General features: G+C 42.0%; 1 protein-coding gene across 5 annotated transcripts in view; it reads right to left on the minus strand.

Moving 5' to 3' along the window:
• Positions 1–287: 287 nt before the first annotated feature.
• The window catches only part of TRIO (trio Rho guanine nucleotide exchange factor), a 539,234-nt gene continuing 525,261 nt past the window's right edge, over positions 288–14,260 (minus strand). For 4 of the 5 annotated variants that reach the window (XM_056824283.1, XM_056824286.1, XM_056824285.1 and 1 more), the window contains 9 exons: positions 13,588–13,835; positions 11,650–11,788; positions 10,203–10,230; positions 9,829–9,991; positions 9,125–9,246; positions 7,901–7,979; positions 7,398–7,598; positions 4,934–5,072; positions 288–2,704 (listed from right to left, as the gene is read on the minus strand). In XM_056824283.1, coding sequence (XP_056680261.1) covers positions 2,162–2,704; positions 4,934–5,072; positions 7,398–7,598; positions 7,901–7,979; positions 9,125–9,246; positions 9,829–9,991; positions 10,203–10,230; positions 11,650–11,788; positions 13,588–13,835 — 1,662 coding nt within the window. In that variant the 3' untranslated portion in view covers positions 288–2,161. Of the gene's footprint in view, positions 2,705–4,933; positions 5,073–7,397; positions 7,599–7,900; positions 7,980–9,124; positions 9,247–9,828; positions 9,992–10,202; positions 10,231–11,649; positions 11,789–13,587; positions 13,836–14,260 lie in introns of those variants that run through there. The other variant, XM_056824287.1, reaches the window with a different exon arrangement.

The raw sequence follows: 14,260 nt of genomic DNA on the forward strand, positions 1-14,260 counted from the left end.
AGCAATTGCAAAGCGCCTAGCATAGCGTCTGGCCCAGAGGTGGCACTCTCTACATGCTTATTTCTTTCTCTTCCCCTTCCCTAAAGAAAAATATCAGTGATTTGACAATGCTTCAAGAGTGGGGGGGCGGGCAAGTGGGGGTTTGATAAACTGGCTGAGTTGGCTTTCAAAGTAGAGTTCATACATCTCTCCCAGCAAGTAGCCAAAAGATCTATGCCACTTGGGGGAATGTTTAGTCCACTGTGATCCCAATGAAATAAAGCTGAATAAAAGGCCTAACACAAAAATCAGGCAAATATGTCAAATATGTTTAATTTTTTAAAATAACTGATGGCAAAATAAAATATTTACATCACATCATACTGTGTAAACACGTCTCTGTACAAAGAAATATACATGCAAAATAATGTAAAAATTGAACTGAAATAATAAAAGAAATCATACACAAATAAAAGTTATGAGGTTACGAATACACATCCAGTTTTGAATTCATTTTTTTCTCTTAAAAAGTTTCTGTACAACTTTACAAAGAAGAAACAAAAAACCCAACAAAATGAATAAATAAAATACATTGGAAGTTGCAAAGCTAACTAAGCTGGTTTATGGCTCAAGACCAAGATGTCTAACTTGCTTGGGGATGCAGCTGGTTTCCTATTTATTATACTTCACACAGTCACAGATAAAAAGACATTCAGGAAAATCCAAAGTGGCCCAGAAGCACATCCCTCTTCACTGAAACTACCTCCAACATTACCTTTCCCTTGGCCACAGTGACATAGGCATTGGATTCTGGCCTCATGGTGGCTGACCCTTGATTGGCTTTCTTAACCAAAGAACACAAAATTCAGCCAATTATTGTACAGAAAGTAAACAGGTTCAAAAATGTTAAAAAGTACTAAATGTCAAGATCGATTCTGGGAAAAAATAATACTTTGGCATTTTGAATAATAGCATAATAAATTTTAAAATGTTACCCTATTATCCAGTTTTCAATTTGGAATACGAAATCACTTTTTACAGTCCTCAAAACTGACGAGAATTTTTGCTGTGTTAATTATCATAAAAACGAATGGCACAGTGATACAATCCCTTCACCCACCCACCCACCACCCCAAAAAAAACCCCCTTAGTCACACGCACAAAACCATAAAGCTCACCGTACTAAGTATGTGCTTTTTCTATATATTTATTACAGTTACAACAGAGGTCCTCATAAATAGTTGCATAAAATGTTAAAGCCACAACATTGCACATGATATGAAATAAAACAGAAAAATCCCAATGAGTGCATTTACAGTATTTTCATCTGGCTGTATACTGCTCAACAATCTGATTGATGGGTTCGGTGGGATGTGGAAAGGGGGTGAGGGTGAGGCAGGAGTAAGATCTGCCCCGGAGTCCCTGTCTGATGGGGTGGCAAACTTTGACCCCCAACTGAAGGACCTGAACGGTGGTACGCCACTATTTAGGACGCTGCCGAGGAGGAGGGATAAGGTAAGGGAGAGAGGGGAAATTACAGACTGAAGGCAGGAACAGTCTATATACAAGTAAGGCCTACATTTTATCAGAGCAAAATGATTCATTCTATTTGTATGCAAAAGTTTGAGGTTGAATGCACTCAAAAGACAAATCTGGTCTCAGTGCATTGCTATGCAAGATACAGATAGACGAGGCAACTGGATAAGCTCTATGGCCTCCTTGAAACCAGGTTGCAAATTGAAGCCATATAAATGGATCACCATTTGAGTGAGTCTTCTCCAGATATGTCTTTGTTTTGTTCATTAATACCAGTGGTTTGAACATAGGCATTTATTTTTCTTGAATAAATCTTGAAAATGTTAATTTTGCAAAATTCTATTCCTGTTCATTTTTTAAAAAAGTATCTTTTTTTTGTCTTTTTTTTTGCAGAAACCTGAATAAAATACTGTGATACAGCAATGCTCTATCTGCCTTTTTTGCAGAGTATAATGTTAAAGTCCTCCACCCCAGCATAGCTTGCATCGATAAGTCCCAAGAACTGTTACTCACAGCTTACTTGGAATGCAATTTCACACGATGAACATACTAGCAGCTGATTGGCTGTTTTTATTTTTTCTCCTCAAAATTCAAATTAACAGTTGATTGGCAGGTGAAAGAGAATGAGAAAGAACTTCAAGATAGGTCAAACCCTAGGCAAGAGCCTGCTCTGTAAGAAGTTTTTGATGCTACGAATGGGTCGAACATCGTTCTGGTGTTTTCGCCGCTCTATGAAAGAAGTCAGTCTTGATATATCAAGGCTATCAGCACTGTTACTATTGCCCAGCTGCAGCCACTGGTCCTGGAGGGAGAGCACAGCAGAAGGACGCTGAGCAGGGTCATCTCGTAGTAGGAAACATACAAAATCTTTGGCCTTCTGGCTAACTCCTTTAAAGTAGTCATCTGGGAAGCTAAAGTCCAAGCGGCAAATGTTTAGGCACGTTTCTTCTACACTGTCATCCAGGAAAGGAGAGACACCACTCAGAAGGACGTACGTGAGCACCCCAATGCTCCAAGTATCTGAGGTAAGGGAGACGGGATTCCCAAGGATGATTTCAGGAGCTGCAAATTCTGGGTTCCCCAGTAACTGGTGGATATAGTAGGTGGTGTTCAGTTGGACTGCATCTCCAAAATCAGCCAGCTTTATTGTCGGCTTGGCCAAGCTCTGATCCACCAGAATGTTTTCAGGCTAGAAAATACAAGAAGAAAATGATGATTCTGAAAAAATCAAACCAACTGACCACTCACTACCACCAATAGATGGTGCTTTTAAGTTGGCAAAGCATTTTACAATCATCAACTCATTTGACCTTCACAACAACCCTACGAGGTGGGTGCTATTATTTTCCCCATTTTGAAGATGAGGTAATGGAGGCAGAGGTTAAATGACTCGACCAAGGTCATACAGAGAGTAAATATCTGGGGTAAAATTTGAACTTGGGTCTTCTTGACTCCAGGAGCCACACTTTAATGTTTAAACAATCCCTCCTCCTGCTATCTTAGGCTAATTTTATTACTAACTCATTAAGTCAACCAGACAAATTATGTTCATTAGGCACTATGGGAGATACTGTGAATTTTAAAAAGTCTCCATCTTGGTCTAGCACCCAAAAATTGTGCACACCCACACTACACGGGCATGTGCTAGTCAATGACAAATCAGAAATAACTAACTGCCCACCTGGGCTGTCCTAAGCCAAGCTAGAGCCAACCATTGGATTTTGTGAGACACAGGAAGTGAGGTAGGGAACAGCCTCTGGAATTCGCTCACTTCCTGTGTAGAGAGCGAGATGCCAGTTGGTGTTAGGAGCTTGGACAGAGAGGACGCCTGCAGACAGCTTTCCTTCAGATGGGTCACGTGAGTTAAGGACTGATTCTTTCCACCTGGGCCTTTGGGCCTAAAACTCCCTCTGCCTTGGTCAGAGGTTGAGTAGCCCCTTTCCCTTTTCTCTTCTCTCCTTCTCTCCCTATCCTTTTCCCTACTCCCAGTGTGATTAAACCTCCATAAACTCCATTCTGACTTGAGTGTTTCATTTTTTAGGAATTTCATAAGTAAATTCCTTGGCGGCCATTGTTCAATATTACATAAATCCTGTAGCCACATTCTTAACCATTACAATATTATAACCTCTCCCAGAAAACCCACAATTTCTACCATTACAATACAAAGATAAGACCTTGAGGCTACTCTTAAGGGTTGGAAGAGACCTTAGGGGTCATTTAGTCAAGATCACTTACTTGAAGAGCAGGGCAAAACCTTTTTGTGTTCAGCACAGAAGCCTATAACATGATTGAGAAGAGAGGGAGAGCTCTAATTTGATTGAATTCTTTCCCAAAATAGACGGAAGAGTGGTAAGGGCTAGGACGGGGGTCCCCAAACTTTTTACACAGATGGCCAGTTCACTGTCCCTCAGACTGTTGGAGGGCTGAACTATAAAAAAAAACTATGAACAAATCTGTATACGGCTGTCTGGGATAGCGGAAGCTGCAGCTCTGGCTGTGATGGGCCTGTCACACCTTGCACAGGCCCATCACTGCCACCACTATACCGGGCAGCAGTATACACAGTGCGGAATCCCCTCCCCCAGATCTTCCATTGTGCAGCCACATAATCCTGTGTGTGGCACCTCGTTCTTGTTCAGTTACTCTCAGAACAAGGCACCACCACATACAGTGCTCCTCTCACTGACCACCCATGAAAGTGGTGCCCCTTCTGGAAGTGGGGTGGAGGCTGGATAAAAGGCCTCAGCGGGCTGCATGTGGCCAGTGTGCTGTAGTTTGGGGACCCCTCACCGCTAGGCAATGGCGGTAAAGTGACTTGCCCAGGGTCACACAACTAGGAAGTGTCTGAGGCCACATTTCAACCCAGGATTGCCCATCTCTAGGTCTGGCTCTCAATCCACTGAGCCCCCCAGCTGCCCCCTGAGTTTTGTTTTAAATTTATTCCCTCTCTCTGTGGCAAATTCCAAACTACTCTTTGGATATAGGAACTAAACAGGAAAACATATCAGTAGCTTATTGCCTACAGGATGTTTACAGTGGGAAAAATATTCCACAAATATATATTTGAATGGAGGACAAAGGTATATTACTTTCTCACTTAAGTAACACACAAATCTGTTAATAAACTCCTGCCACTTTGGAACCCTGTGACGATACTATTGACTACAGAGCAGGATTCCACATATGACAACCCATCTTGTAATCTACTTTTGGTAGTTTCTGAATTGACGTTCCAAGACTTGGGATGAGGCGGCTTGGTCCTGGGAATGGTTCTGAGGGACCCCGTAGCAGGGAGGCCCCACTGTTCCTGGGCCAACGAGACTACTGCGTTCCAGAGAAGAGATCATTTTGCTGTCTGTGATTTAGTGAACAGAATTCTCGTCCCAAGACCCCCGGTCCTTGGCATCCTACTAACCTTTAGGTCCAGATGTACGATTCTGCAGTTGTGAAGGTACTGCACAGCTTCCAGAATCTCTCCAAGATACATTCTAATCTTCCCTTCAGTGAGGTTCCCCCATCGCACAACACAGTCTAGAAGACGGCCTTGATCAGCCCTATGAATGTAGAGAAACAGCTGCTGTGACACGGCTCCTGCGGCCCGTTCTTTCTCTGGACTCGCGAAAACGTGCCATCCTGTCTTTTCTTTTGAGTCTCCCCTTAATTCATGTCTCAACCACTTTCACAATCAAGCCATTATTCTAGAGCATCATGCTTTAAGAAGACAATGTGGAGATGATCAGGGAAGGACAAAATAAGCCTGGTACTTTCACAGAGGGCAATGGAACCGCCTAGGTTTCCATCTGCTCAAGGCTTTCTTCCCAATGTGACTTACAAGTATTTATCAAGGACCTACTATGTGCCAGGCAGTGGGGATAAAAGGGTAAGGAATGAAACAATCTCTGTTCCCAAGGAACTCCCATTCAGATGAAGGAAACAAGGACGTAGCCCATGGGCAAGGGAGTCACTAGAAAAAAGGGCACCAATACAGACATCGGCTCACGGGGGAAGGAGGAGAGCCCTAGCATTCGAAGGGGTCAAGAAGGGCACAATCCCTGAGCTGCATCTCCAGGACGTGAGGGAGGAGATGGGAGAGAGCAGTGCTGCGTATGGGTACAGGGGACAGGACGACTGGCTGGACCACCTAGCGTGGAAGGGCAGTAATGGCCAGCAAGGTTAGAAAGACAGCAGGGGTCCAGCTGGTGCCGGGCTTTAAATAAAGCAGTAACTGCGGGAGTGGAAAGTTGTGCTTGTCCTTCATTTCTGAAGAGGACCGGCGAGCACAGGGGGATGTCCTGACTTGCGCATACACTGGATCTAAGTGAGGCAGAATCATCTAAGTCCAATGGCAGGGCCAAAGTCAGGGCGGCTGGTGATGCCCGGGATGACCCGTGCTGGCTGCTGCTTGCTTTCTGGAATTGTCTTTGGAAACTTGGAAAACCGGAGTGGCAGTGTGGAGAGGAGAGAAAGTGGCAGTTTGGGAGTGGCTGGAGTAAGAAGACCAGAAGAGAGAAGAAAGAAACACCTGTTCTTTTTATCCCTGAGTGACTGCAGAGCAGGCCAGGGGCCTACGAGGCCAAGAAAACCCTGACTGGGGCCTTCTACGCCAAAGGTTTTGACAGTTGGAGGAGTGAGCAGGAGACCTAAACTTTTAAGATACGTGTAAGGATATTAACAATTAGAACAGCTTACTGAGTATAGAAATTTTGGGTTTTTAGTTATAGATTAAAAAGGGTAGAAGGAGGAAACCCTGCACAAGAAGCAGGAGCGTGAGGATCAGTGGGACAGTTTAGACACCCCCCTCCCACTTCCCCGCTTTAGATTAGGGATCATATCCTAAACCTTTTACCTATTCTTACCTTTTCTTTAAACTTTAAATCTTATTAAATGAGGTTTTGTTTTTTACATCTGTTCCCAGCAGTTATCCTTGTGTAGGCCTCAAGTCAGTTACATTGTTACTCAGAGCCACAGCTCACAGCAGCCTGAAACCAACTTCTTTTATAGCAACAAAGATACAATATCTCAGTTTTTATCTTAGACTAGGATATGGCCATGGGGAGGGCTTCAGCTTCTGGGAGCCACAAGTGAGAGTTGGGTGAAAGGTTGAGTGGAAGAGGCATCCCGTGAGAGAAGAGACAGGAATGACAGAAATGACAGAAATGACAAGACTTGACAGCTGATGGGATCTCAGGAGTGAGGGCGAGTCAGGAGCTCAGAATGATGGTAGGTGATGAAGCTGGGACACTGCCAACATTGAATCTTGAGAGCAAAAGCCACAGGTCTAGGGAAATGGGTTAGAAAAATGGACTGAAGACAGGGGACTTTAGTTACCAAGACACTGGATATTCTCCATCAACTGAACTTCTTTCTCTTTTAGAAAACAAATGTTTAAGAATGTTTGGAAAAAGGGGGAAAAATTCATGAGAAGTTTATTCTCGGGTTAAAGTAAGGTTAGATTCCATATTCTGAAGTAGACATGAAACCAGTTGGACCACAGAACTTTCCCAGGTTCCTAGGTCAACTTCAAGGATGTTTTTCATACCAGTAATAATTCAGGGACCTTCTGAATTCAAGCAGTCTTAGAACCACCTGAAATCAGACCTCTATCACCAGGATGGTTGGGAACCAGCTGCAGAGGGTATAGGACAACAGAATTTATTGGGTATATATGATTCCTGGTCAAACTAATCATAAGTTTTTTGTTTTTTATTTTAGAAAAGCTCTAAAACTCTAATTTTTGATTTCCAATATATTTTTAAGGAATTCTGTGGAATCCTGAAAAAAAATCCTGGTTTTTCTTCCCTTCATTTATGAAAAAAAAATTATGAAAACATTAGAAGTAAAGGGTTAGAAAGTAGTAAAGAAAGTCAGATCATACGCACATCTCTAAGACCAGGACATAGCTGGTGGAAGTCTCAAACGTATCAAGGAGGCCAATTAGCAGGGGATGCTGGAGATTCTGCATGACTCCAAGTTCATGGGTAACTTGGTCTCGTTTCATCAACTTCTTGTTCACAAACTTAGTGGCTACCGATCGCTTGGCTCCTTTTTGATCACATTTCTTAACAACAGAGAACCTGCCCCTAAAAAGAGTTTTAAGTGGCATTTAGAAAAGATTATAGTAGCAGATTTGCTAGTCTCTAAGATTTGATTAGATTATCCAAGTATAAATACACTTAGGTCAATGTGTAAAAACATTTCAAGATTGTTCAAGTGATATGCTATTGTGATATAAAGATGATAACAGGTTTAATTTAAAATATGCTACATGTAAAATTAGTATCTGGTGGTAGAATATTACACTTAGGTCTGGCCGCCTCTGAGCCACGTGGTTGGCTAAGTCGTACAGAATGCTTGCTGTATTCAGGGAGTTTTTATACCATACCTGCCAAGCTCAGCCACTTCACTGTAGAGGGAATCAAAGTTGTCTTTCCAAATTACCATGATCCCGTCACTTCCTGGACCTAGAGAAAAGAAAAGAATGTCTCCATCATCCTTTCCCTAGTGCAAATGCTTAGATCTGTGAATTCCTAATTATTTCAGTCTCACACAGACATCTGACTATGCAGTGGGGTGGCCTACAATGGCGTTCCCTGCAGATGCAATGACAAATCATTAATAGCTCATTCATCTTTGTAGCTTTTTATCCAATCAACCAAGTGTGGAGCCATTAATACTTTAAGTATTGATATAACTTTATGTAATTAATTTTAATTAAACTTTCTCTACTAAGTAAAGGTATACTTTAAAATAATAATTTCAATTCAGTTTAAAAAGCATTTATCAAGCATCTACTGTGTGCCAGGCACTGATGATAAAAAAGTAAAAAATGAAATCAGCTTTGTTTTCAAGAAATTTGCAATTTTTTTACTTTCAAAATATTAAGTTTGAAATAAAAAACCTAATTTGGTCTTATTATGGAGTTCCCCTGAAGTCCAACATTAGGAAATTATAGCATGATGATCAGCAATGAAGTTGGGGCAGTGAGGCGGCTCAGGGGATTGAGAGCTGGATTGGGAGTCCTGGGATCAAACGTGGGCACTTCCTAGACGTGTGACCGTGAACAAGTCACCGAACCCCCACTGCCTAGCCCTTACTGCCCTTCTGCCTTAGCACTAATCCACAGAATTGATTATAAGAGAGGGTTTTGAAAAACAAAACAAAATAAAACACAATGAAGTCAATAGTTATAATCGGGTATTTCAGAACAAGTCCGATTTGGCGAGAAAAGCTCCTAAGTAACTGAGGGCTGTGCCAGGGACCCCCAGCCTGGGAACAGACTCCACACCTGTCTACTGCACACTAGTCTAGCTCTCTTCAGAGAGTCAGCAGGCTGCCTACTGGGAAAACCTGTTTTTGGGAGGCGTAAATCCTTCAGACTATTCCTGGCCTTACCTCCACCCTCGTGACTCCCCAGGAGCACAGACTGCCTGCGATCTGCACCCCTGGAGAGAGTGTGCACAGAGGGAAAGCGTGGCTTTTGGAGGGAGGATGCTGCTCCCCCAGGCTGCCCCAAGCTATGCGAGAGCCCGGGCGGCAGATAGCCTCCCTCTATCCACTCCCCAGCCCTCTTCGGAAAGCCTAACGAGCCCGAGAGCGAGGAGCTTACCTAGAACTCTCAGACTGGCGGACGAGGATACTGAACCCATGTCATTCACAGCTATACACGTGTAGATGCCGTCGTCTTCTGTGGTCACGCCGATTATTTTCAGAGTGGCCTCTCCTAAATCACTGCCGGACATGGAGATGCACCCTTTAAAACCTCTCACGGGCCGCCACTTACCCCCATCATCCCTGCTCCAGCTCAGTCTCCCTTCACATCCACCTCAGACCGTCAGAAAACCAGCTCAGATGTGCTGTGGAGGCACATGTGTGTTCTGTCTGTCTGTCTGTCTGTCTGTCTGTCTGTCTGTCTTCTGTCTCTTATCTTTCTGTCTCTCTCTGTCTCTCTCTCTCCCCTTCCCCCTCCCCCAACCCCTCTTCCTAAAAGGTGAGATGTAATGGATAGAGATGCTGACACAGGGCTGGGAAGACCTGGGTTCAAGGCCTGCCCCAACACTTCCTAGCCATGTGATCACATGAGTCGCTTGGCTCCTCGGGCCCTGAGCAAACCACCTGGCCATGCTGTATTAAGCCCAGACCAGTCACTTGGATGGAGAAAGCTCTCACCAGGAGTCTCCCACAATGCACAGGCCCTTCCTTTAATCAGGTAAATATAGTGAATACAGGGTTGTTGCTCCCCCCCCCCCCCATTCCTGTTCTATCTCACCCTTCTCTTATGTGAAGTGAACATAAGATGAAGAGTTGGCACACCTGTATGAGATGCTGTAGCGTCCATTACTGCTCAATGTGTTGTGTTCGGGGCCTTTCCAAATGATTGAAGCTTTGGGGCGACCACAAACTCTACATCGAAGAACAATGGTCTCTCCTGTCTCACATGTTACCTCACTCAATGGTATTATAAATTCTGGGGGAACTGAAAGGGAAAATGAACGAATTAATTACCAGTTCTTCCGTGTTCTTCTTACGATCTCCCCAAAAGGAAAGAATGAGGATTTTGAGCTAAAATAGCTATGTAAGCCCTAAGTTCCAAAAAAGAAAACATCCCTTTAGGGTTAAACTCGATGGATTAAAAATTCTCTTCCTGCCAATTAGTAGGAATACTAGAAACCAAAAATGTAACTTACCATCATAAATGTAGTTGGGATTAAGAAGCTGAAACAGAAACAGAAAACAAAAAACTAATTACAATCCAAAGGGTGAATTATGGTAAGGATCCCTGGTTTCAGTTCCTATAATAGAATTATTTCCTAAAAAAAGGATATAAAAAGGAGTAATTTGACCTAGAAATAAAAATATTTTTGATTATTTTTTAACACAGTGTGGAAGCATCATGGCCCATGACTCCAGAGTTGGTCTTTAAGAGTTGTAGTCTCACCTCAAGCAGAAAAGTGATGCTTAAGCTTGGTATGCTTTTCTTTTTTAAGTAAAGAGCTTCCTTTCTACAGTGTTGTTACGGTATAAATTGTTCTCCTTGGTCTGTTCACTTCACTTTGCAACAAATGACACAAGTCTACCCTGAAGTGCTTTTTTCATGATTTCTTATGGCAAAACAATATTCCATTTTACACATCTGCCATAACATGGGCCCATCTGGCAAGCAGTTCCAGTAGCCAACTACATAAGGCAGATGTAAGACACTGTAAGGAGGGAAAGCTTTCAGTGGAGTCAGGGAGTAGATCTAGATAGCTGTTACTTCTGTGTCCTCTACCTCCTTTTATAGAGATGTGTGTGTGTGTGTGTGGTAGGGTGGTGATGGTTCTCTAAATCCTAAACTCTTCCCACACCATAGTAATAGATGAGTCTTTAGTGAATCCAGAAAATTTGGTGGTAGCTGATGATCATCCATCAGATGGATGCTTTGCTATATAATTTATAGGTGTAAAATATTATATTTTGAAATTTTATAATGTTTTCATTTGTTATTAGAAGTCACAATGCATTGTTTTGTGATTTTGTGATTAAAAAATCCTTATTATAAAATTAAATAATCAGAACTTGATTTTCCATAGATAATGCCTTCAACTGCATGCTTTCAAGATATGCTTCCCAAATAAGATATAACTTGGGTATTCATTTCATATTTATGTAAAATATAATCTGAAACTAAGTGCAGTTCTATTAAATTCATGGAACCAAATTAAACAGCTGTAATTTCACAATCACAGGACAAAAGGAAATAAAGAATTATGAAAAGAAAGGCCAGCATAGTATTTAATCCTATAATACCGTGGAATGGCTTGGGTAACACTACTGGAAAAGCTTAAGGAATAGGAAGGAAGAGAGAAAAAAAGGTAGAGGGAGAAGGAAGGGAATGGAGAGTTTGGAAGGGGGAAAGAGAGATAAAGAGAAATAAAAGAAGTAGCTAAGTGGCAGACTAGAAATTATGGTACAGGCTGTAGTTCTCTGATATAATGGCATCCAATGAAAAGGGGAATAGGGCATGGTTACTACAAATGCAATTAGTTTAGCAACTGCATATTTTTGGCTGTCCTTTGCTTGGTGCTTGACTAATTTCTGCTTAGCATGCTTTCAGAAGAACACTCGGGACTTTCAGAAAATACTTTCACTGACCTTCACAGAAACTTTGTTGGTAAGTCCTTCTCGTGATTTGCGGTAACCATTTTCTAATTTGCCTTCCCTTTTGCCGTCTTTATCTTTTTTCTCAGATTTTTTCCTTAAACGGAGTGCTGTGTGCCAAGATGTTGACTTCCTAGAAGAAAATAGAATGTTCTGTTAAATACTGTGCTTTTAAAAAAATGTTCTACAAAGAATCTTGGAAGAAAATTAATTTGATTGGTAGGAAATATTGTAGAAGAAAAATATTAAGCTGATCCTTATGAAGAGCTAAGCAAAAACCACTCATTTAAATTTTTTCTCTTCTTTCGAAACAACTAAATCACAAGAACTACCATGTCTTATATCCAAAAGACATGAATAATTTAAGTTCAAATCTTAAGTTGTGAGATATAAAAAGCCAAGAACAGGGATTATTTTCCCTTTGAGAAAATAAAAATAATGGGATTCTTGCATATGATCATAGACTGAGAAAGCTATGCTGAGCAAATTAAAAAGATAAAGCTGCTCCTGGAAACCTAGGAATGTTGCTGGGGAATCAAGCTTCTTTTTGAAAACAGCAAGATTTAGGGCTTAAGAACTCTTCCTATACCCCTTAATGGACATAATTATACTAGATACCACTGAGAGCCAGTTGAGGAGCCCAAACTGCATGGAAGCATGACTGCATTTAGTTAGCAATGTAATTGCAATGAACACTGGAGAAACTAATAAATTTTAAAGTCTGTTCATCTATCCCTCTGGAAGCTGGTTGCCTTTTCCTCTTTAAAGATCCCTTTGTGCTGGGAATTTATGGGACTAAATAGGGGATTCCATTTAGCCAATTTTTTTACAACAGCAAAATATATCTCGGAGCAACTCAGGAGAGAAACAAGTTTTATTACTGCTGTAATGAAGCCAGAAACCAAACTCCATTTTGTTTAATTTATGTTTATTGCAAGTGATAGGTTTCCAATTTTTTAATTATTGAGATTTACTAATAAGGGATAAATAATAGACCCAGTTTCCTTACTGGGGTCACACATCAAACAACTCCACTTTGGAGTTAGAAGTTCCATGATCTTGGAACATGCATTAACATGTTTAGAGACCCTGGGTTGAATAAATGTCCTCTAGGATAAAATACCAATGGTTTGCTGTTCCTCATGTATGTTATGCCCTCTCCTATCTCTGGGCAAGCTGCTGTTCATACCTGGAACGCACTCTCTCTTCACCTGGGTCTGCCTGTCATAAGCCCTAGGTGCCTTTGAGTCTCTGCTCCGGTGCATCCTCCTAACAGTAAAAGGCCTCTTTTGATCTTTCCCCCAAAGACATTACTCTGTATGGGTTTTGTATTAACTTATCTTCTTCATTGGTATTGTTTCTCCCAAAGAGAAAGTCAGGCTGTTTTGTTTTTATCTCTAAATCCTAGCCACTAGCATATTGTCTGGCACACGGTAGAGGTTTAATCAATGCTTGTTGCATAAATCAGGACTGTGACTTAAAACTTTTGTTTTGTGAAACTAAAAAGTCTATGCACTTCTAAATATGCGATAACTAATTCCTGGCAGTTAGACGAATTTCACAGACAAGAAGCCACCTGAGAGGGAGGGTACCCTAGTCTTGGAGTTATGGACATCAGATTTGAAACTGGGACAGGATCTGTATGAATTGTGTGATCAAAGACAGGCCATTTAGCTCATCTCAGCTTCAATTTCCTCACCTATAAACTGAATATGACAACATTTGCATTCCCCACTCCATACTGTTGTCTGAGGGAAGTGGAGATTATTATCATCATCTCCGTAGAGACTAGATTATATGTCACAATTAGAACTGCCCCTTGCACTATGTGCTGTTAGTTAATCTCACCGGCCCCGTGCGCCCCTGCTTCCTTCCCTCCTGCCACGCTTTTACCACCCTCCAGCTCCTTTTATGAAATCAAGAGATGCTCACTTCATGGTGCCATCAGGGTTCTCTATGATGACTGCACTGGTATGCCCCAGGACATAGCCGGGAATCCAGCCCTCTGCTGCGGGGCATTGGTCAGTGGCGGCTCGGAACACCAAAAACATGTTCTGTTGATTGCTGGCTAGAATTTGCACGACCTCTCCTTGATAGACGTTGATCTCATCCTCCTTCACTGCCGTGTAATCGTGTGTCACCAGCATGGTGGAGATATTGCTACTGCTGCTACTTTCACTCTACGAGGCGAGAGGGGACAAAACGTAATGCTGACAGTGAGGAAATCAGTAGTTAGTCCGCACCGTGGCCACACGACCCAGAGTCACACACAAGATATACAGAGAAAGAGTAGAGTCTTGGCTTTTCCTTCAGACCTCCTTCAGGTCATCTCAATCATCTTTTTCAACAACACCAGCACCAACAACAGATCCACATGGCTCTAGAACGGTGTTTAAGAAGCTTTAAAAAAAATGGTTTCCGTGACTAGGCTTTTATTCATTCTGAAAGTGATGGATGCCACAGGCTCATCTTCCTTTTGTTCTCTGACAGAACATCTTTCCTCTGGAGACTGATGTTGGAAAGCTAAGGACAACGTAATTTTAAGGAGCTTCAGTAGCACAAACATAATCGTGATTGTGTGTGTGTGTGATTTAAAAAAGGGGTA

This window comes from Monodelphis domestica, chromosome 3 (assembly GCF_027887165.1).
Source record: "Monodelphis domestica isolate mMonDom1 chromosome 3, mMonDom1.pri, whole genome shotgun sequence".
In the NCBI taxonomy this organism is placed as follows: Eukaryota; Metazoa; Chordata; class Mammalia; order Didelphimorphia; family Didelphidae; genus Monodelphis; species Monodelphis domestica.